Source organism: Melampsora larici-populina (genome assembly GCF_000204055.1).
Source record: "Melampsora larici-populina 98AG31 unplaced genomic scaffold MELLAscaffold_2, whole genome shotgun sequence".
NCBI lineage: Eukaryota > Fungi > Basidiomycota > Pucciniomycetes > Pucciniales > Melampsoraceae > Melampsora > Melampsora laricis-populina.
Window position 1 is genome coordinate 3,372,253 of NW_006768766.1, and position 24,209 is coordinate 3,396,461.

Consider the following 24,209-nt stretch of genomic DNA (forward strand, 5'->3'; position numbering starts at 1 on the left):
CCACTCTACGTATGAATGGACAACAACAGACGACTTGAGCTTACGATGAATGGTTCACCTTCTCCTGCTGTCACCGCTTTGTTTCTCACTGCATCTTCTTCTATTCGCCGCGATCTTTCAAATTCAAAGCTTCCTAAAGCCACTACTGGCGTTAGTCGAGCAAAGACAATCCGCAATCAAGCCTTTCACCTCATCAAGTTCAAAGAGATCAAACTCAGCCAACGTGGTGTTCATGATTCCCATGCCTCACTTCTCCAGGACAAGCGAGTGTTTGATGCTCTTAAATCTTGGGCGGTTGCTAAAAAGCCTGGCGAGGTTAGTTGTTTCTTTTAATTCCAAAGATTGTTTTTTTCCTTTGAGACTGATACAATAACGAATTTTGATCTACAGCTCTCACCACCCCAACTATGTGACCATGCAAACGATGTCATTCTACCTGAACTCGGTTATAACAAGAAGATATCTGTGGTTACCTCTTATCGATGGCTTCGTCATTTAGGATTCCGAGCTCGCGAGTACAGCAAGGGCTTATATCATGACGGGCATGAACGTCCTGATGTTGTTCAATACCGTCAGCAATACCTTGAAAGGTTTGCTGAACTTCGAGAGCGGTCACCACAGTTTGTTGGTGACAAGCTTGACCAATCCATCCGAGTTGACCCCGAGAAATTGAACGGCCAGAAGGAAACGGTGTTCCTCTTCCACGACGAGTCAACGGTACATGCGAACAAACGTCCCAGACTTGCCTGGCTTACCAATAACACAACTGAGCTACGAAAGAAGTCCCAAGGACGCCTCATTCACGACTCTGACTGGATTGTTGAAGCCAGTAGCACTGGCCGGTTGGTCATCACACCCGAAGATGAACAAGCTGCTGGATTTCGCACTCGACCAACCTTTAGCGATGCAGCCGTGGTAACTTATCCTGGGGCCAATGGCGACAAATGGTGGGACTGTGCTCAACTCATCGAACAGGTCAAATCACGAGCCCTTCCAATCTTCAACTACCTCTTTCCCAAATCACAGGGAGTCTTTGTTTTTGACTGCTCATCTGCGCATGCTTCTTATGGTCCTTCAGCGCTTCGTGTCTCACACATGAACTTTGCTCCTGGGGGGCAGAAACTTCCTTTACGCGATACTTTCATACCAACCGACGATCCTAGGATTCCAGCTGAGATTCGAGGCCTGCCCCAATCAATGGTCTACCCTCAAGATCATCCAACAATGGCTGGAAAGGTTAAGGGTGTGCGGTGTGTTCTTGTGGAGCGAGGCTTGTGGGATTGGTATGTAACTCGGTCAAAGGAACAAAAACGAAAACCAGTCTTCCAGTGTGCCAACTGTCAAATGTCAGGATCAAAGCGCGATCAAATCGCTCGCGAAGGTCGATTGAGGCGCAAGAAAGAAGCCCAGGAAGCTTATCAAAATGGAGAAGAAGTGATACCACTTACTTTTGAAGACGACGATCCAGCATGCTGTGCTTCCAAGATCCTAAGCTTACAATCTAACTTTGCAAATGAGAAGCCCTTGCTTCAGACTGTCATAGAAGATGCTGGCCATGTTTGTCTCTTTCTTCCCAAATTCCATTGCGAGCTTAACCCAATCGAAATATATTGGTCATACATAAAACAAAGTAAGTTCCTCCTTCAAGCTCTTATCTCAGTCCAGCAACTGACTACATGAATATTCTTTCTATCAGAGTATCGAAAAAGTAGCCATCTTTGTACATCTTTCAAGGACTCAAAGGATCTATTCGAAAAGGTTCGCCAATCTTGTCCAGTCACAACGATTTGAAAGTATTTTCAAAAGATAGATCGCCAAATGGATGTGTATTGGTAAGACTTTTTTTGATACACTGTTTGATCCAATACTGACAACTTATTCTCATTATAGTCAAGGCTTCACAGGCACTCAAGCTAACACATTGGCCAACGAAAAGCGATATCAATCTCATCGATGCATTCCTCAAAAGGCTGCAATGGATCTCGCCTTCATCTGTCAACCAAATGAAAGAAGCTGATCCATTTTATATCAATTGAAAGTCTTATTTTTCTTATTTTGTTATTTAGTATACACGCAAGCAAATCAACCCAAATGATATCATATACAAAATAAAGATGTCTTTTTTTATGCTCTCTTGTTCTTCTGAATTTGTTGCTTAGTATACACGCAGCCTCGAAAGAAATAAAGGTTTTTTTGAATGTCTTTATCCCTGACCTTGATCGGTCAAGATGAGCCAATTTGAGCCCCCTTAGACCCATAAGTACCATCTAAAGCCATATTCCCAACCCATAAGTACACTCTAAACCCATAGCTTAAACCCATAAGTTCACTATAAACCCATAAGTCCGAAATGTATGGGTGTACACAAAAAAAAATTTTTTTAAAAAAAAATCCGCTGGCCACATCGGCTCAAAAAGTCATTTGCTGCCCAAACCACCTTCTCTTATGCCAAAAATGACTTTTCAGGCCTTACTAACCCCTTGGGGCGAGTGAGATGGCTCGGGTCGGTAAATTTCGACTTTTGCGGGGACGCGCGTGGTTGGGTCTTGATGATAACAACTGTACCCGCTTCTGTGACTTAAAGCCAATACTGCCTGAGCCATCAAGGCTTATTTCACTGCAAAATTTGTCTGCACCCAATCCTTTTTTTGGGAGTCTGCACATGAACTGCTTTCAAAGGACAGAGATGACGTCCTATGACGTCCTGATAGATCACTTGTGAGCCAGTGAAGTTACCATTCAAAGGGGCAAAGATCAAGGCAAAATTGTTCAAATGGTGTCACTGCTACTTTTGATTTGTCTTTATTGTATCTCAAAGACCAAACAGCCCGCCCATAAGTGAGAATTATTTCAACGCCTGGAAAATCCTTCAAAACCATTGAGCACGCTTAGTCAATCTTTCCTCTTTGATTATAAAGATTTTGAGCAATTCAAAGTAAAGGTTTAAGCCAATAAATTCAAAACATCATCTGATCAAATCTTCAACTCTGAACCCATTTTTGGTGATTTTAGTCAGAATGGTCAAAAACTGTGAAAATCAGAACTTATTGGAAGCTGAGCACCAATTGAACTAGTATGAGGACCATCTGAGAGAAGGAAGTTTATATAAAATATAAATGTTTGAGTTTGATGAGAGAAAAAGCTAAAGTTAAACAGCACACAAGAGCTTTATATAGTCAAAATCAAATATTGATGTCATTCCACTCTTAAGATTACAGTTTGATGTAACAAAGAAACACTAGATCATTTATAAGCCATGTGATCATTAATATTGCATTATTTTCTGATATGGTTGTGAGAGCACCAATAAGTCTTTCTTGGTTCACAGTAACAATTTCTTTACACATCTTGGCATACTTAGGGTTAGTCATAAAACATCACATTTCCATAATAATGCATAATAGCCATGCTCAAAGTTGACCTGGTTACAAAAATTCTGGTTGACCCAGTTGACTTTTTTGGCTGTGAGCTTTCAAAAAACATCAACTTGATACACAAAGTTACCGCCAAAAAGCAACTGGGTCAACTGGGTTTTCTTCAAACCAGGTCAACTTTGAGCACAGCTAATGGATAAGGAGGATTATGGTTGAATTGAGATTTTCCAATGTTCTCATGCCACAAAATAATAAAGGAATAACAAAGGAATACCACATGCAACAACTGTAAGATGTTACTGGTAAATATGAATATCACCAAAGCTTGCCATCTTTCACATTCCTCCATAACCATTGATACCAATGCCAGTAGTGCACCTAGTTGTGCTTTGCTCGTTAAAGAAACATGACAAGTTTCCTGAGATAGGCATCCGGGTGCAAGCTGCTGATCTTTTAAGAAACAAAGACTCAGCTTCCTTCTTCAGGAACCTTGATGAAGAGGAATACTGGGTATGGTTGAAGCAAAAATTAGTTCAATCCTTAAATCAGATATTCATCATGTAAGTTATCATCTCACTTAAGATTTTTCATTGAATCCATCAGCTTATAGGTATTGTGTCAGCTCAAGTTTATAAACTGAAGTGGTTTAGACTTGAATTGAATGAAAACTTACTTAAAAAGTTACAAATTTCAATTTTGTTGGCTTTGTTTCAGTACATATGATGGTGTTGTCTGAGATAAATTCAAGCCAGGAAGTTGTTAGTTAGAGATTGAGTTAGTTTTGACTAACAACAGATATGTACTCACTGAATATTGAAATATTTCAGTTGTCTTCTACAGATGGGTAAGTTATTACACCTATCTCAGGGCAAGTCTAATTCTACTTAAATCAATCTAAAGAGGTGAAATTCTCTTTATCTCAAAGTAAGATTTCTGAATATTTTTGATTGAAGGTTTAAGAGAAATGAAGCTGGATCTAGCAACAATAAGTTCTTCAGAATGATTGATAAAAAGATAACTGATAATAAACAAGCAAGCTAATGGAAAAGATATTACTACTAATGGTTATAAGATGATCCTCTCTTTTTGGCTCGAGAATGGCTAGAGAATTAGATTCATCGTATCTTTCTCTTTGTCAAGGGTTCTTCTGGGACCCTTTCATTTTGTTGGTTTAACTGACGACATACTAGTTTGGTTTTGAATTGTGTCATCTAGGATTGGACTTCAGGGTCTTTGGCCTGACTTGGTTGGTTTCATTAACATGTAGGTTGTTCTGGTCTACGTTTTGGTTATTCTAGTTTTACCCTACTTCGTGATTACGTAGCAGGGGTCTTTTTTATTTTGTATCTACTCTTGAAACTTGAGTAGGAGGTGTTGTGTTCTTGTTGCGAAGGAAACTAGTGTAGATAGTTTTCTGCTTGAGCAAGAATGTAATTGAATTTTCTTGTTATTTGAAATATATGTTTTTTATTGTATAGCATTATGTGGTTTGTCATCCTATTGGGGTACATTGTCGTATCCTCTAGGCTGACATATTGGTTCAATTCATCCTACACCAGATTAAACTGGAGTTGAAGTTCATTTAAAGATCTCTTTGTTTCTTTCACCGTGTCTGTGGAGGCTTTGCTAGTCGACGAGCGCACACCAACTCCCTTTGAGGCAGAAAGGGAAGTCGTGCGCACTTGTCGATGAGTGAGCACTACCCAGACATGGTGTTTTGTAATCACTATCTTCAAGATATGTTTCTATGTTTTCATGATCTTTTTACTTACAAATTGAAAGATGTTGCCCGTGATATATTATGTTGATTGATAAATTAAAACATGTTCCATCTTGAACAACATGACAGGTTGAGAGCATGTGCCTATCAACAACAAAATTTAGCAACACAGTCTTCCTATGTTATGAAATCTTGTTCTTGATACAGCTGTGATTGAAATACAAGCATATCCTACAGTCAAGATATGATATTTGGGTCCTTGTTGACTACCATTCCTTCTTTACCACCATCACCATACCATTGACCTCCACCTGAATCCACCTCCATATCTTCACCAACATGCCAAAAGGAATTTCAAAACATCAAGCCCAACGGGCAAAGGAAGCCACTGTGTTACAAGAGGTGTATGGCTTGTCAAGATACTTGTTGAAATTTACCATGACAAATTGCCTTTTGAATAAGAACATAACATGGGCAACCAATAGGTCCAACATGACTTACATCAGGCTTGCAATGATACCATATTTTGAAAGGAGTCTTATCATCAGGTAAAGAAGAGGTGACAGTCCGATTCTTCAGATAAACCACAGACTTAATAGTGTATAACCAGAATTTGATGGGAAGGTCAGCTTCCAGCATCATAGCACACACCGGCTCCGTGATTGTACAATTTGAGCGCTCAGCAACCCCATTTTCTTCAGGTGTGTATGTTGCCGTGGTACATAAGTAAATGCCAACTTCCTTACAATAGGGTACCATGGTGTCATTAATAAATTCGTAGCCATTATCAAGTGTGATTGATTTGATCTTGGCATTGCATTGCCATTCAACAAAAGACATATATGGACGTACTTTATTGATTACAACATCAGCTGCCTTTGTATTAAGACCAACAACATGGCGGAATCTTGAATAATTGTTGGTAAATAACATGAAATAAGCACTACCAGAAACAGCAGGCGTTTGAATGATGCCACTAAGGTCCAAATGGATGTTTTCTAATAAATTCAAACTCCGGACATGGACATTGTTATGAGGAATTTGATGACCTTTAGCTAAATTACATGAGTCACATGATAAAGCATCAGGAATAGCCAATGAGTCAATGTTCAACCCCATCACAACATCCTTAGACACCATAGATTTCAGATATTGTATGTTTGGATGACCTAAACGACGGTGTAATTTCAATACAATATCATTAGCTGATTTGGTCATGCTTTTTGCTTCAACGCTAGGTGCAATATCTGAAACCAGAATCACAAAAGAGCGTAGTAATTTTGTCCCATTGTTTAATACGCCTTCAAAAGCACAATGACCGTCTTTGATGATAAAAAATAAATCCGCTTCCTTCTTGGTAATGAAGTTATTGTTGAGTAGGATGGTACCTCTGATCAAACTACGTTTGAGATCAGGAATGTAAAGACAATTGATCAATTGGAACACATGTCCATCAGGTCCCATGAATCTAACATCTCCTCTGCCATGAATTTTAAGGGTAGCCTTGCCTCCCGCTAAATCTAATGATTCATCACAATCTTGAATATCTATGTAATTCAAAAACACCATCTTCTCTTTGAACATGTGATGAGAAGTGGCCGTATTGATTAACAATTTGATTGCATGAGATTTGTTTGACAAGCTGAATTTGGATAGAGCTTGGCATGATACATGGCTGGCTGAAGCGTTGAGAGAATTGAAAGCACTCTCAAGTTGCAATATGGTGGGCTCGTCTTGAAATACAGTTGCCACAGCTGAAGAGTTGCCAAGATTTTGAGGAGGTTCACCATTCCATTGGCCTAATTTCACTCTTTGCTCAATCCATTCATGTTGTCAATGTTCATTACCCGGTTTCTTAAAAAAATCATCTGGATCACGACCAATACCAGAGCATTTAAATTTAGAACATTTGACCTTATACTTGTTACAAGAAGAATTAGAGGCAAAGTGAGCCTCACCAGAGTGATGAATAATGGGAGAAGGCTTTGAATTGTTTGATTTAGTTAATATAGATACAGCATCTAAGAATCTTCTTAATTCTAACACAACCTTATCATATTCTTTGACACCTGAGATGGCAATTTCTCTAGCATCCTGGAAGTGACTATTGTTAAGTGAAATCAATAATTTTCTACCTAAATCTTCTTTGGACATCTGTCCACCAGCAGTCACAGGGGCAAAAATTGATGCTCACAACTATGTGAGCGTTGAAATTTTCCTGTTTTGTTCCCATTTGTTTCCCATTTGTTTCCCATTTGTTTCCCTTTTCTTTCTGTTTGTCAGCTGATTACGTGATCATCAGGAACTGAGCAGACAAACTAAGCCTTCCTCAGCATTTATTCCTGAGCAAAGAAGTCTGAGGAAGGGCTGATCCATCTGCTCAGCTGATCCTGAGTGGCATTCCCTGGGTAAGTAAGTTCCAAGGGATGCCACCAATGTATAGCTTAGGGGCTGAGCTGAACTGAGTATTTCCTTAGCTAAGTCTCTGAAGTATCCCCCAGATGGATCACAGAGCGCCAAGCTTGCCTCAAGCTTCATGGCTCCGGAATGAAGCCTGAGGCCCGTCTGCTTGTTCAACTGAGCTGCTCAGTTATTCCTCAGGGGCATCCCTGAGATCAGGAGGATCCGGAGGATTTCACTGCTCATTGCATGAGGGGCTGCTCAGTTATTCCTCAGGGGCATCCCTGAGATCAGGAGGATCCGGAGGATTTCACTGCTCATTGGATGAGGGCCTGCTCAGCTAGTCCTCAGGGACATTCCTGGCCGGATCAGAAGGATCCAAAGGATGTCACTGAGTATTGGCTGAGGGGCTGCTCAGTTGTTCTCAGCCCCTCAGTGTGAAAAACTTTATCCGGGGATATCACTGAGGATTAGCTGAGCAATGAGCAGATAGGATGACGCTTTTATCAGGCTTCATTCCTTAGCAAGGAAGTCTGAGAAAAGTCCGGCCCATCAGTGATCCAGTCAGGGGATGCTACTGAGTATTTGCTGAGCAGCTCAAATGGGACGCCCCTGGGCAGGCTTCTTCACTGAAAAATGAAGCCTCAGGAAGGTATAGTTCATGTGCTCATCTTCATTTTGAACAAATTGCTGAGTATTCAGTGCCTCATGAGCTGATCCTGAGTACTCATCGGGAATCAGTTATTGCTCATCCAAGATGGAAATGAGCCTTCTCAATAAATGTCAAGTAAAATATGAGAACCACAGGATGATCACCTGAACACAAACAAGATTGTGAATTGAATCAATCTGAAAGAAAATGAATCTTTTTTGGAGAATTCCAAAAAGTCTACAACACTCACATGTATGTGAGTATCTATTTTGGCCCCTGTGAGTTTTGTATTTGGTAACAGCATCTTGGAAGTTTTGGATGTGAAATAAGATGAGAGTGTGGGGAGCTTGAACAATCAGTTTAAGAGATCTTTCTAACAACACTGCCACAGCAATACCGCAATCGCTCCGCAACGCTAAGGAATTTAGGCCCTCCCAATAGCGCTGCGGAGCCAGCGCTAGATCTCGCTCCGCACTGCAATCGCTAATTTTTGATTTTTTTTGGTCCAGCCATTGTGGAGCGAAAAAATCGCTAACAAATCGCTATATAGCGCCACTTAGCATGTATATTGAATTGACGCGAGTAACCAAATATATGAAAAGAGAAGCTTATGAAAACAAAGCAGTGATAACAAAAGAAAGAAAAACATGTATTCTAACTTGACAACTTGTATTTTGATATGATCCGGGTATGTTCCCTTTGAAAAACCTACTACTTCTTTTTTTTGGCCAGGCTGTTGAGGTAGGCTTCAAGAGCTTCAGCAGCTTCAGCAAAATCTCCATCAGGTATGATTCCCTCTTTCATCCAAGCTTGAGAACCATCAAGGCGCTCCATGGTCTTAGGGACCATGCCGCCGCGCGAAGGAGTGCAGATGTCGGCAGCCGCCGAGAAAGTTCTTTCACAAGCACACGACGTCGCAAAAACTGCCAAGTAGTCACGCGCAAGCTTTGAAAGCGTCGGGAATCGATGTTGATATTCCTGAAGAAGGACAAAGATTAGCCACATGAAGTTGTGAGGATGAGCGAGAAATTAAACTTACCCGCCACCAATCAAGTGGGGTTTGATCCTTCTTGATTGGACAATGGCCTTGCAGATAATCCTCGAGTTCAGAGCTGGGTGGATTGTTTGTACCGTCATGAGGAATGCCAAAGACGTCGAAGGCGTCAGGCTCGGCAGAAACATCAAAACTGGTGGCAGTCGGGTTATCTTCTTGCTCGCCACTTTCTTTCAACTCTTCAAAAGCATTCTCAATAAGGAGATTTGCAGAAAACTCATGTTCCGGGTAATGGACCGAAAAGAATTTGACTCGAAATCATGGATTCATGATTGTGGATAAGACCACACAATCACAAGACACAGCCTCGTCCTGGTATTTGGTAAGCCACTTTACCATTTCATCAATGGCAATGCCGAGGCTAGGGTAATCCAGGGCTTCCATCTTGAGACCTTTGAGTTCGCTGATGACCCGCTTGTATTCGGCGAGAACGATGCAACCGGTAGGCCCGTTGCCCTCGACTCGAGATGTGGCATCCACAAATGTCTATCATCACGTATAAGAAGTTAATTGTTAATCTCGAATCACAATTAAAGATTGGTAACAGACTCACCTTCAGAACTTTGTTCACGAGCTCCACAGCGTGCCATTCAGCTGGGGATATCGTCACGCCTTTGAAGAAACAAGCTTTTCGATCTGCTGCAAGCATCAAATTGATCACCTGGAATTGGGAGGATTGGTCAGATGGAAATAAATATGAAGGGAGTTGAACATATATTTAAAAAGAAACAGATGACTTACCTCGTGGGCCTCGCACGCAACTTTGCGACAGTCGTAATGGCTATTCCAACGGGTTTTACACGGGCGCTTGAGCATTCGTCCTTTGTATCCTAATTGAGAAGCCCGTGCCTTGAAATCACTTCGCCTGGCTGCACTGCTAGCGATTTGACCGCTAACAGTGTCGACCTTGATCCATAAGTTTTGTTGGTAAGTAACAGCCTCAAAGAAGAAGATGACTAAGCTAATGACTCACCTTCACAAGAGCCATTGCGACGATGTCATCTTCCTGACAACGTACACCGTCATGTTCTTCTTGGCTAGCGTCATCATCATCCACACCATCAGCTTTTTCGGGCAACCCTGCTTCATCTTCTTCGTCGGAATCGGATCCGTCGTCCATCTCAAGATCATCTTCACCGCCATTGATCTCGATGCTGGGAATTGGGAGGGCCAGACCGTGGGGAGTGGTGGGCTTTTGACTACTAACGTTCTGACCAAGGGCCTTGAGTCCATGGCCCACGACCAGATTCAACTTATGCGCATAGCAGCGCACGTGGTGTGTTGAGCCAGACCATGTAACCGGATCGCTGTCGTTAGCAAACATCAATTGTAACTCAGTAGCCATAGGGCCATTATTACCACCGCTGTCGGTGGTCTGAGCAAGCATGTAAGTATATGTAAAACATGGTCAGCTGATCGAATTAAGAATGAAGTAAAAGAAACTACTTATTTTTTTATGAAGTCCATGTCGAATTAAAAATCTTCCGATTGGCCTCGCGAGGAGAGCACCAAAATGCCTCCACGCAACCATCTTCAACGTGAGATGGGTGGATTTATAATTCCACTCGTTGTCAACGTAGTTGGCTGACGCCCCAATGAAAGCATACCTATTTCCCTTCGTAGTCCATACGTCGTGGATCAGGCAGAACTTGCCCATGTTGTCCTTTTAAAATCAAAATTCAAATGAAAACAAGCGTATGAGAAAGGTGGAAAGAGAATTAACAAAATGGAAATTACAATCAAAATATTGAAACTCACCTTAACCTCATTGATCTGAATGAAGTATCACAGCATGCTGAGCTTCCCAAGTTCTCGATCGAAGGACAGCGGATTGATTGACGGTAGAAAAAGCAGCTCGAAGTGTTGCATCTTCAAACCTCGCCCACGGAAGGGCCTGTCGGACAATCCACATCACTAGGATCATGTTCAGAAGATCCGGTGAAAAGCTTGGACCGTTGAGAAAGGCCTTCATGTCGTTCTTTTCTTGTTTCTGAGTCACCTGCTGATCGGTATATGAAGGTGGAAGCACAACGCCAGCAGCAATTGCTCTGTGACGTTGCTTACAGGAGGGTCGCGTAGAATTCCCGTCGCGATGACCCCATAGGTTCCAATACGATGTCACTCCACCTTTATAGGTGTTGTGACACCAGCGACACTTGAAAGTGAGACCCTAAAAATCATAACTCATTGCTGAAAGTCAGCTTGGAACTTGTTTCACTGAGTCGAAAAGCTTACCTTTGGTTCGTGATGAAATAGCTTGACACGGATTTGTAATCTACGTGCTTGAGCAAAGTGGTTAACCTGGACAGACAGGTTTTATCGCAAGCTCAAAGACTCAGTGACTAACAACGAAAGAGGGCGGAGGTATCGACGCCTTACCTGGACAGACAGGTTTTATCGTGAGCTCAAAGACTCAGTGACTAACAACGAAAGAGGGCGGAGGTATCGACGCCTTACCTGCAGCAGAGCAGGTTAAACAACGGAAGTGATCTGAGTTTTCACGTTCCTAACGGTCATAGTATTATCATAATAAAAGAAAGAGAAGAACTATCTAGTAAAGTAGAGAAAGAATGAGACAAGATAGTTTACCTGGACAGACAGGTTTTATCGTGAGCTCAAAGACTCAGTGACTAACAACGAAAGAGGGCGGAGGTATCGACGCCTTACCTGCAGCAGAGCAGGTTAAACAACGGAAGTGACTAGAAAGGAGAGTAATCACTTAGACAGAGGCTTTGAGAGGAAATACGAGAGAAAAAGTACGCACTCTGAGTTTTCACGTTCCTAACGGTGAGGAACAAACTCAGAGCTCGAGAGGAGGCTGGTATATGAGGAAACAGCAGACTAGAACACAACATGGAAAAATTCTGACAAGTGTTTCAGCTCGACCAATCGGGTGAAGGCGCACATAATGAACATGAAAGAAATGAAACAACTGATCCCAAAGCGTCATAACTCAATACCAACTCCTGATGCTTTTCATACCTATTCCAACACAATTTTCCCAATCCGGTTAACTTCTAAGAATCCCAGTCTTCTAACCACGTCTTCCTTCATATACCCGTGATGTACTTGACCTTGAATCCATCTTTACCATAACACGTGAAAGTAAGTGAGCAGGTCCTTCACGTCGGCCGAGCGAGTCGCATTATACCCAGGTTCATGATTTGCCGAAATGAACTCTATATCAGAGTCTTGAGAGATATCCATCGCATCTGGGACCTCATAGGCCTAGATCAAAGTGAGTCAGGAAGGAATAATCAATAACTACTTATGAGGCGGTGTAAGTAATCCAGACTACTTACTGAGTCAATCGCTTTCGTTCCTGATTTGGGTGAGCCAATGCCTGAGCTTGTGGATATGGAATGTTGGCTAGGAGATCGGATCGCGTTTGAACGTTGGCTAGTGCTAGTCGAAAGGGCAATCTGACAGTTAAAGGTATTATTAGCGCCATGTACCGAGATGTAGATTTAGAAAGAAAGGTAGGTACTTACAGTTTTTGTTTGCTTTGCCTTCGGTGTAGAGGGTTGGGGACTGGGTGATCTGACATGTTTCCCGGTTGATGAACGTTTCTAACAGAAAGAAACAAGTCTTGAATTAGAAAGTACCAAATCTTCATTGGAAGAACACCTGGACATACCTTCCCTTTATCAGCTTGCTTAACCTTTGAGGTAGCGCCTGATGGAACTCGAAGGTGCTTTTGCTTGCTTTTGGTTGCCGGTGGTCGAGGTGATGCAGCTCGATGAGCCAGAGGACCCGGAGATCCAACCTCAGGACTTTCAGGTCGATTAAGAGCAGCACGCGAGTCGCTCGGAGTCACGACAAACCCTGGCTGGGTTCGAGCAGGACTTGCTGGGCGGAGGGTTCTAGCGGATGACTTACTCGGAATCTGTAAACTACTTTCAGACAAACTGTGTGAGACGTTTTTGGTCATTTCAATGATTTGATGGAAGGAACGGAGTATGTGACTATAGGGATTGGTGAGATCAGAAGTTTTTTAGTTCTGGATGTGTGCGTGAAAAGCGTGAAAAGGAGAAAGTGTCTCTCACCTTTGATTATGACCCCTGGCATGGCTTTTAAAACCACAGTTCGGCCGCTGTCAAAAATATATCCAGGGGAGGTTGTGGAGTGTTCGAAGGGGTGGTGGCGTCCACTCATGGCCGTGCATCTTGGGTGTGGTGTGTACCAAAGTGGTTGATGGATGGGTTGGTAGAGGATTAGTTCGAACCCTGTACCCAGGATACAGCTACCCCTGGGTACAGGGTTTTGCCCCGCTATATAGTGGTGCATTTGCAGACCCGGCCCGTTGTGCAGCGGGATTACCGCTATGGTTTTTCTCACCCCGGGTTTGCGGAGCGCAGTCACCGCTATATATAGCGGTGACTTAGCGGTGTCAAATATCGCTCCGCAACCGCTCCGCAGCAGCAATTTTGAGCGGAGCGGTTGCGGTATTGGCCACAGTTACTATACTAGTATCAGTATCTTGCAGTATAGTACCTTTTTTGAAAGTATAGTATCCACATACTTAGTATCAGAAACCAGATACTATACTCCCAGGTGCTGAAAGACAGTATCTTAAAATTGGATACTAGTATCTGATACTCTTCCAAATGTAGATACTAAAGATACTTGGTATCTGCTCAAGATACTATTGGGTATCTGCAGATACCTGAGGATACCCGCGAGTATCTGAAGTATCCACAGGAGATACTATACTGGACCCTGAGGTTTTTAGGTATCCTGTTTTTGGATGCCATATTCAGTATAGTATCTTTTTAGGATACTATACTTAGGGGATACAAAGTAGAAAGCCGGGCACGTGCCCGGGCATGTGCCCACAAGTCCAGATCCCAAATTTTGGCTGTAAAATTGGGATCTGGACTTGTGGACACGTAGCCGGGCATGTGCCCGGAAGTCCACATCCCGAATTTTGGCTGCAAAATTGGGATCTGGACTTGTGGGCACATGCCCGGCTTTGTCAGCTATGAGGAATTTAGTCGCACTAAAAATTCCCAAATAGCTAAACTACTTAACCTTAACAATAACTACAATAATTGTAACTACAAAAGTCTATAAAAAATATATATATCACATCTCAACACTCGAGTTTCAAGAGTGAACAATTACGTCATATTACAATTATTTGAAACACTGGCCAGGATCCAATACCAATTGAACCCTGACCAGGCTAACTCAACCTCACAACCACCAGGTTGGTTAAACACTACATTAACAAACCTGGAGCTCACAACGAAAACGATTTCAGGGAAAATCAAGAACCCTTAATTTTACCAAACCAGCTTAGGCAAATTAGAAGATCACTACACCACGTTAGAAAACTAGCTTCTATATAATTCATAGATTCCTCCCAAGAAAGAAGAGGACCACCGAAAAGCAGAACTACCAAGTTTTACTTGAATTACTCAAAGCTCTTATTTGATAAACAAAACTCGTTTTACTTTTAACAGAAACCAAGCCGCATTAAACTTAAATTTTAGACAATAGCTTTTTAAAGACTTACCACTTCAAAACTAGCTCTCTGTCTCACTTTTAATCGTTCCATTTCTTTTGTTTCTTAAAAGAAAACCCCAGTTACGTAGATCTTCAGAACTATAGTTTCATTCAATTTCTTGATTTTCATCCTATTGCTAGAGGACAAAGGATTTAAAACTCTACCTATTAGGATCTTATCAGTAAGACCTAGTGGAAGGCGTTTAGTTGATTTAGATCTCTAAACAGAAACCCTTTTCGGAATCCAAAACTCCACGAGGAGTTGTCCAAGTAAGCGAGTTTACACCTCACTCCATTTATCAATTCTCCTCCTTCCTTCTTTCAGTAGGATAGGACTCAGGCCTTTATCAGTATAGTGCTGATCCAGGCCAGAGCTTTGAGGGCTAGAGGCCATCTCGTGACCTGAAAGGTCACGGGTGGCCAGTCTTAAGGTAACTGACCAACTCCTAGTGCAAATGGAAGGTGGTTCTCGAATGGAACCACTTCGAATTGACTATGGAGTAGTCTTACCTTTGAAGAAGTAAGGGGAGAGCCGGTGTCCCCTATCACTCAGGGCTTGTGGCAGTCCTGAGCCGCTCCGGCTCTCCCCTAATACTGACGCTAGCCCAGTGTCATTGGAGAAATCTTTTAAAATCAAGCGGAAAACAGCGGAAGACTAGATTTCATACTGATAGAGTAGTGTAATGGAAATGCAATTCTGGAACATGTGATCTAAAGATTCAAACGAAAGAAGGTAACATGTCTCCTGTGGAACGCAAAACTTTTACTGCAGCGCGCCAATCAGCATCATTCCATTCACGCTGGTAGAGCTTGTGGCAATCTGATTTCCAACGTCCTAGAGCCTTTAAAGCAGGTATATCAACTCCAGCCTTTGTCAAGAGTGTTGCCCCCCCAATTCTGAAAGAATGACCCGACAGAGTTCGGTTTTTCCCCCAGGCTCTTGTTAAGGTTTGTTCAAAAATGGGTCTAGTGATTGCTCGTGTTAGACCATCATCCCAGGTCATGAATAGACAAGGGTCTTTCACCCGCTCCATTCGGCGCAAGAGTTTCCCGATCGCAATGAAAGGGCATAATCGACCGCCGGTTTCAAGTAGGACAAGGAACTGTTCTTCACCGTGCTTAGATGTTTTCGCCTCTCTAAGAGTCAGTCGAACCGTGCGGTGACCGTTTATCTGAATGAATAATACATCTGTCTTCAGAATAGCGCTAATGTCTTTCTTCTGGTAGGTTGTTGACTCGTACAGCAATTCGCCCATCCTAGCTAGTCCCCAGTAGGCCGTCAAGATGAGTGCTTTTAGGCCTATTGGGTCTACCTCGTTTTCGTCGATGCTGTCTAGGAGGTGTAGAAGCTCTTTAGGGGAAACAGGTTGACGGTCGTAGGCGAGTAGCTTTGCTGTTGTCTCAAGTCTTTGTGATGCTTGAAGAATGCTTTGGATTCTTGTCGGGAGGAGCGTAGGGCATGTTTTCCCGTGGGAGTCATGCCACGTTCTGATGGCCGAGAGGTACTTATGGATAGTCACCACCCTTATCGGTTTGTTTGTCGCATTGGTGTTATGGTTGTGGCCGGCCCAGATTATGAAGCGTTCGATGGTTGATTGTGACAAGGGGAATGCCTTTAGCTTGAATCTAGCCATAAACACCTTGAACTTCTTAACTCCCGAGGCGTAGGATTCCAGCGTTGACGGTTTCCACCCACCTTTTATCATATGTCATTGGGAGCTTGACAGAGTTAGTGCCACGTCATCGTCAATTCGTAAGAAAGGTATCAAATTTTTCATTTTCTTTATTTGAATTTTTGGGGGTAAGATCATTAGTATCAAATCAATGTTCTTGGGCATTTGACTGGAACTTACTCTTTTATGTTCAACAGCAGGTGTTCAATACCAAGCAAAAGGATCGTTATACGTCTTGGGAAATAGGATGCTCGCAATGTGTTGGCTTGGAGTCATGCCACTTCTCAGAACAAAACCGCGAAGGGAAATGTTTTGGGTTAAACAGATGAATTTCAAATCAAATTTCAAATTAACTATCGAAAGCATTTACAAATTGTCAATACAATACAACAAGATGAGACATTAGAAGGGATGAGGTATCGCGTCTCCGTCTCCTGCATTTCGTAATGCGTGCTGTAGGTCGTTCGGTATATCTACTAGGACCTGGTAACACCAATTTTCCGAGGGCGCTATTTCCCGTGATAATTTGTCTGCTCTGTTATCAACTGAGGTTACCCTACGCTGTCCAAGTTGGCAATCTGTTGCGTATAGTAACGTGCTGATCTCCTTCCATTCGTGGTTCACCCAAAAGTCACGAGAGCGTTCATTCCTTAGCACCCCTTCTGTAGTCGTGTTGTCGGTGAGAACTAAGAATCTTTTCCCTTCTACGTCTTGCAACTTCTGTAACATTAGCAGTCCTAGTCGTACCGCCACCGTCTCAAGCCAAGCTATCCCGCGCTTTGGGAGGTCGAGGGGCGTGTCCCAGCCGTTCAAAAGTTTAAATTGGGACCATTGCTTTCCAATAATGATACCTATACCAAAAGATGTCGATGCGTCTCCGACCCACCCGACGTTAGTTACTAGTCTAGGTTGTAGTAGGTGTCTATTTGGAAAGTTGTGGAGAGCGTTTAACCACACATTCATGTCTTTCCTAACTGAAGATGGAATTTTCCTTTTGGCATAAACATTCGCCCATTCTGCCAACCATTTAAAGTTGCCGGATAAGTAGCAACGCAGTTGAGGGAGGATGTAAGATACATGGTTTAGTCGTCCATTCATTTTTTCTACGTCTTTATGAGAGTAGTCAACCTTTGCTAGGAACTCTTCGAGTTGTAAAATTCTTTGAGACAGTTTTGTTTTGGGTAAGCAAACGGTTTTCTCCTTGATATTCCACAGGAATCCTATATATTTCTGCTGATCAGCGAAGTGTGAGAACTTCGTTTCGTTCGTTTTCACTCCCAGAGCTGAGCTATACTGCACTACTTGATCCATGTTTGTTGGTTGAGCTTCCTCTTTGATGAGGAGGTTGTCATCAACCCATCTAAAGATTTCTAAAAATCCAAACTGTAGCTTGACTAGATCTTTCCAGGCATCAGCTGGGCCTCCGAAGCTTCCGCACCCAGCCACGCCTCCGAAAGATATGCAAATGTCTATATAATGAAAACCGTTCGAATCTGTTATGATTAAGTAAGGCCATTGACTCGGGAGGGTTCCTATTTGACGGTACGCTTTTTCCCAGTCGAAGAGAGCGGCCTTCGCGTTTACTGATAAGTTTGCTATGAATTCTGCTACTTTGCAAAAGTTGTCCCAGGTGGTTGCGAAATCTTCTTTGTTTACGAATGAATTTACGCTTGGGATGGCCGGATTGTTCTTCGGGAATGAAAGATCGTTGATGGGTCTGAAAGACCCATCACCGTTTACCACGGCCCCTATCGGGCTAGATCTAAAGAATCTAAATCGAGACTTCAATTCTTTGGTTGTGAAAGGTCCAAACATCCTTCCTGCCGCCACTTCTTCTTTTATGTTCTTCATAACTTTCTCATTGACCTCTTCTGCAGATTTATGATTGGGGGGACAGAAGAATTCCATATTTTCAATCGTATGGAAAGGAATACCTTGATTGAAACCGTTGATGAATCCATCGACTACAAATTGATAATTTGGTAACAATCCTTTCTTTCCTAGTTCTAGCTTCCACAATTCTATGTTCATCTTGCTGTAGGGTTTTGTTGGCCATTTCGATTCTGTGTTTTCAGGTTGATGACTATGATTTCTGATCATCGAAAGGTCTTCCTCTAAGGGTAATTCACTTCTTTCTCCTCTAAATTTGGTTAATGCTGTCTCCTTTGACTTCTTTCCTGTTTCTCTTTCTGGACCATCATTTTGATTTTCGGTTTGTATTGATTTTCTGAAAGTAATGGGCGAAAAGGGAAGAAAGCAATTGCTATGAATATTTCATCCATCGTTCTTAAACTTCTTTATGTTAATTAACAGATTAAGATTCTATTTCTTTCAATCAAAATGGAGTATACAACTTTCATCTGTTTAAAGATCACAGGTACAGTTATACTTATCGTTATACATGTTAATCAACAAATTTATGACATTTACTTCAAGAAAAACAAAACGTAGTGCACTCATAAATGAAGGGGAGTAACTACGCCTTGACTATGTTGAGCAGAATCGGAAAGGACCGAGATAGTGAAAAAAGATGAAAGATAAAAAAGGAAATTCTGGAAAATATGCTCTCTTGTAGACAGATCTGTGACAAGACTCACTGTTGGCGTGCTCTACCTCTGGTGTTTGTGCCTCCTCTTCCTCTCCTATTTCCTCCTCTTCCGCTGTTGTCTACAGCGTTAGGTTGTACAATTGGAGTTCCTTCTCCGTCGTTTCTTACTTGGTTTACGATTGTTGTTCTTTCTGCTAAGTCTTGATGCTGAAGAGTTCTAGGATGTCTAACGGGTCGTCTTATGTGGGATGATGAATGGCGGTTGTTGGTTGACATTTTCCTTTTCATCCCAGTCGTAGTTGGGTTACTACATTCAAAAATGCATAAATAATCTTATCATCTTACTCAGCCAGGTAAAAATGCTTACTCAATCCAGTTACCCGTAATCGGGTTTCTATTCTCGTAACGCTCCCCTTTTGCATAAGGGTTTATGTTACCGAAGGATAGTTCTCCCGTTTTCGCTGCTTGCTCTTTGGCTCGTTTTTCGTAATTTTCTACATATAAACCTGCATCTGGGACTGGAACACCTTTTGCTTGATGCGTGAAGAGTTGGGACCTGAACATGATATCGTATCTGAGTGCTATCATCCAACATTCGGTTGAGTCTCTAAATAATTTATTTGGATAACTTGTCAGTCAATCCGTTTTGCTCATGCTTTTTTAATCATCATCGTACTTCACTTACTTTATATTCTTCACATGTTTAATGTGATTCTTTAGCTGCTTTGCTAATATTTCGAATTTGTAAGTTTCTTTCAAATACTTTCTGAGCAAAGAGATTCCATCGATCCATTCGCCGAAGGACATCCTGTATTCAGAAGGTGGGTTTAGTCCTCTATGCGAGACGATTTGGATGATGATGATGGCTGATTCTTGTGGCTCTCTTCTTGATCGAGTTGAACAAAAGACGGGTTCAAAACCGTTAAAGGTACTCTCTCGTTCAGTTTCAGCATCGCTTCGTTTCAATAGGTCTAGAGTAACAAGCGCAGTACGATATCCTGAAGGTTAGGTATGTAACTTATCTTTCCAATTCTTCGATTGAAAGTGAGGTTCTTACTTGAAGTGTAGGAAGCAGGGATGTGCAAGCTAGACCAGATTGAAAATGTATACCGTTTTCTTTAGATACTTTGCTCTTTGCCGAAGACGAAGACTTCATCTTCTTCGTAGCTGGTTTCTTCCCATGCTTGTTTGTTCCTTCTTTCACTAAAGAGATTTGGGATTGTTTTAGTTCCTCTAGATTTATACTAGGAAGATGTCTGAAGTAAAAAAGTTTTTATTCACCTCTCTTCTTGGTTGTGCTCATCTCTTTCTTGTTTGCTTTCTCTCTTTCCTTTATGGCGTTTTCTATCGCTTTATCAAGTGATTTGATAGATTTGCGTTTGCCTAGATGAATCAATCAAGATTTTTCTAAGTCAGTTTATGTGACTTCTGATATCTGTGGAGAGCACCACATTCGGAGTTGAAAAACTCAAGACTTTATTTATTGTCTCTTCCCCAACAGGGGGCGCTCAAACAAGGGAGCTCATAAGATGAAATTCGAACCTTACCTTTCTTCGTCTTTTGTTCCGATACTTCTGAGTCGTTTGATTCATCTTCAGACGATGAGGAACTGTCAGAAGACGAGCTTGATGTCTCTTCATCTGATGAATCCGATGTTGAACCATCTGAGTTGTTTGAACTAGAGCTTTCTGACGGTTGATCTTCTTCTTCGTTCTCCAATATGGTCAAGTCCACTCTTTGAGCTATTACATTTGATTCGTTAGCTTCACCCTGCTGATAATTCTCCATTTGGCCAGCTATGTCGTCTCGAAGCTGTTCGTCGAGTGCTTCTCCGTCTAGTTCTTCTTCGTCGGGGTTGTCTGTACCTTCTAAATTGCTATCAGTAGGGTTTTCTTGGTCTAAACCGGATGACGAAGGTGGCGGAATGACTGTAGGGTTTGCTACTGGATCTTCTACTCTTCCTCTTCTGGTTACTCTTACGCTTTGTTGTTGGCTAGGCATCTTGTTGGGTGGTTCAAGTTGATAGAAACGAGGTAGTTATGGAATGATTAGAAACGATAAAGTTATTAAGAAATTGAAGTTTATCTTATAAACTCAAAACTATGATGATATGTTGTACTTTGGAGAGATTTGTGAAAGTTGATACTCTTAAAACGAGGATTGCTAATGACTTCTCTTAAAAACCTGATGCTGAAAGTTTATTATAAAGGATTTAGATTCTATTTATGTAGCTAGTCTAAAGTATGCTTGTTCAGATTTAGTAACAAAAATAATCTCTGTTCTATCACAACGAGAGATGGAGAATGGAAAATAGAATAGGAAGTTATTCAGATAAAAAATTGAGTAAAAGATTGTACGCGGGCGAGAGACCTTTGGAAAGGGATGAAAGGAAGCATCACTTATAGACTCTCTTCCCCCGCGGAGATGCACCTTACGATGACGTCTCTTTCACTCGAAGAGGTGATCTTGGACTACCTCAGGTTATCCGTGTACAACCGCGGAATGTGACTAACCAACCTACTTGAGTCAATTACTCAAATTGGGTTTTTTCTTCATGGACAAGCTTGACACTTCGTACCTCTTGCAAAGACCAATTAAAACACTTTTTCCTGATCGATTAGAGCAACTACTAATCAACTCTTGTTCAATTAACAGAACTTTTATTTGGCTAGAACTTATAGTAGCCCAACTGCTACCACAAAGCCAGCGCGTATTCATCTTAAACGTCTCAAAACTTGTCTTTCGAGTCACATCTCATCTTGAGCTCATCCTTTTAGTCTCTACTTGGAATCTCAAGTTGACAGGCTTTCTACTTTGTATCCCCTAACTGATACCTTTTTTTTGCAGTATTGCAAAGGAGATACTATACTCGGTATCCCCAATACTATACTAGTATAGTAACTGTGGCAGCGTTGTTTCTAATAATAAACAGATTTCTTCTGATCTACTAGAATGATGAGCAGTAACTACCTTCCATTGTTTGGATGGTAAGTCTTGAGTGTCAGGTCCGTTGTCGCTATAGATGGTGATTTTAGGTTCAAAGCGAGCTCTATTGGTGTCGTCCATGTTATTCAACATCCAATTAGTAATACATGCTCTGCTTACTTCATCAGTGAATTGACTGTTTTCCAATTTTATCTCATCAGATGATAAGTAGTCAGAAATGAACAGAGATTTTAGGCCACCACAAATAAACAAAGCCCAAAGCGTGTAATGATTGTCAGTTAATAATTTCATTGATCTTCCTAAAGATTGGTTTAGGAGCATGGCTTGTTGTTGTGGGGTTGATTTGTTTGACATATTTGTATTAGGATTGATTGATAGATTGTTATCTGCACTGCCAGCATAGATGCCTCGGGTTGAGAAATCCAAGGCATCCACTGCCAGCATTAAAGAGGTTCCCAGATGGGAATCTGGGTCCTAGTGATCAGATTCCCATCCTGCTACTGTTACACAGTTCCATGAATATTTCCTGAGTAGCCATTGTGATATATGTAGTCAATATTTTGAAATGTGTGTCTCAATCTGAGCAAAGTTACAGCATGTATTACACATGATTTTCTTATCTAGATGGGCAGACAACTGAGCGGACCTGTATGTAGCTGATAGCTAAGGATTTACTCAGAAGTTTGCACATATGTAGTGTATGCTTTATGGCTCAGATGTGCAGTTCAAGATGATTTGATGCTCCATTCTTCTCTCAATGATATTCCCAGCCTAGGTCATGTTCCGACCAGGGAACCTATTTAATGCTGGCAGTGATCATTGGAGGCAAATTCTCGGACAGACCTTGTCCAAGATTTTTGCCCGAGGTATTTTTTTGCCCTGAGAAGTACCTTGGATCAAAACCTTGGGAAGCTTCTGTCTGAGGTTTTGCATCCGAGGATACCTTGGATTTTGTAATCCGAGGTAAATATGTTGGTGGTGCTGTTTGAGATGATTGATTCATGTGTGATAATGATAATGGATTTGGAGAATGTGAACTTAGTAATTGAGATATAAACCTTGCCATTTGATCTCCTTTGTCTTCTGAGTGTTCAGAGGGTGGTACTTGGGTTGTCGATTGTGAAAAGAAAGGATCCAAGTCTTCATTCATTTGTTTGAAGGATTGTAGATATGTCTCTTGCTACCATAAGAATGTATTGAAGTCTCAGAATACGGATCTGATAGCATGCACTAGAGCACAGTAAACACAATATTCCACAAGCTCTGATAAAATAAGGACTCTGACCTAATCAAAGAGGTTCAAGTTAAATGATAAGTTAGTTAAGTTCTTGCTGTTTGATAAGAGCACTAATTTGATGAAGTTCCCAGCGCTGACGTCCTCTGTTTTATATGTGAGTTAATGTGGCAATGTTCAAGAGAGTTGATATGACAAATCTCTCACCATCAATAAAATTACCACAATATGTTTTCATGAAGACATCCTTGCGCAATTCAATTGCGTCAAATGCTCTCCAGAAATCTCTGACGTTGAATTAAGTGGCTACAGATGAATTAAAGTCTGAAACTGATTCAAATTGGACTTGAATCTGTGGTTGGCCTTGGGAATCCTTTCGGTAAACTTGACGAGTTGGTACACATTTTGCAAGAATCTGTCTGCCTTCTTGATAAAAAAAAATCGGAACTACAATGCGCTTGGATTGTAATTGAACTGGTTCAAATAAATAAAAATGACCATTGGCGGAATCCACCATCTGGACCCTTATATCACAATCAAGCTCTTCCCTCCATTTTTTTGACTGGGCAAATCGGTTCACTTTGTCTGTCACGCTTGGCAATTTGGGTATGAATTGCAGATGTTCGGCAACAAATGGATTGCTTAATTCCTGAAAAGTAAGGCTGCTTACACAGTGCCCGTGGAGAAGGCCCCCGACGTCGGGGGCCCAACAGTCTTGGCAAGTGTGTCGCATTTGTGTGAATTTTGTGTCACAAATGTCTACAAATGTACACAAAGGGCAAATATTGCATGCACATCACCCAGGCTGAACTTCATCAGTCTGAGTCAAGACTCAGGCAGATTAGGAGACGAGCAGCCCTGAACGCTCAGTATTACCGACTGAACGCTCATTTTTCCCTACTGAACGCTCAGTGTTCTTCACTGAACACCTAGAAGCTGCCTACGAATTATCCTTGCTCCGAGAAAAGCTAGTGACCATCCGCCCGTTCCACCTTGCATAGCTCGCTCGCACGTCCGAACACGCCTGCGGGGTCAGCTGTCAGATCAGATGAGTGGTCAACAGTTGGATAACTCCTCCTATGTAGTGAGTCTATGTAAAG

General features: G+C 41.8%; 2 protein-coding genes across 2 annotated transcripts; one reads left to right on the forward strand and one right to left on the reverse strand.

Moving 5' to 3' along the window:
* Nucleotides 1-16,628: 16,628 nt before the first annotated feature.
* MELLADRAFT_89345 (uncharacterized protein) lies at nucleotides 16,629-16,787 on the forward strand (the record flags this gene model as incomplete). Its single annotated transcript, XM_007404409.1, has 1 exon — nucleotides 16,629-16,787. The coding sequence occupies one exon, from the start codon at nucleotides 16,629-16,631 to the stop codon at nucleotides 16,785-16,787; it is 159 nt and encodes a 52-aa protein (XP_007404471.1).
* A 1,883-nt stretch (nucleotides 16,788-18,670) lies between these two features.
* MELLADRAFT_76578 (uncharacterized protein) lies at nucleotides 18,671-21,283 on the reverse strand (the record flags this gene model as incomplete). Its single annotated transcript, XM_007404511.1, has 6 exons — nucleotides 18,671-19,236; nucleotides 19,297-19,536; nucleotides 19,615-19,900; nucleotides 19,987-20,132; nucleotides 20,211-20,312; nucleotides 20,477-21,283. 4 exons carry the CDS (start codon nucleotides 20,928-20,930, stop codon nucleotides 19,892-19,894), a joined length of 711 nt encoding a protein of 236 aa, XP_007404573.1.
* Nucleotides 21,284-24,209: the final 2,926 nt, after the last annotated feature.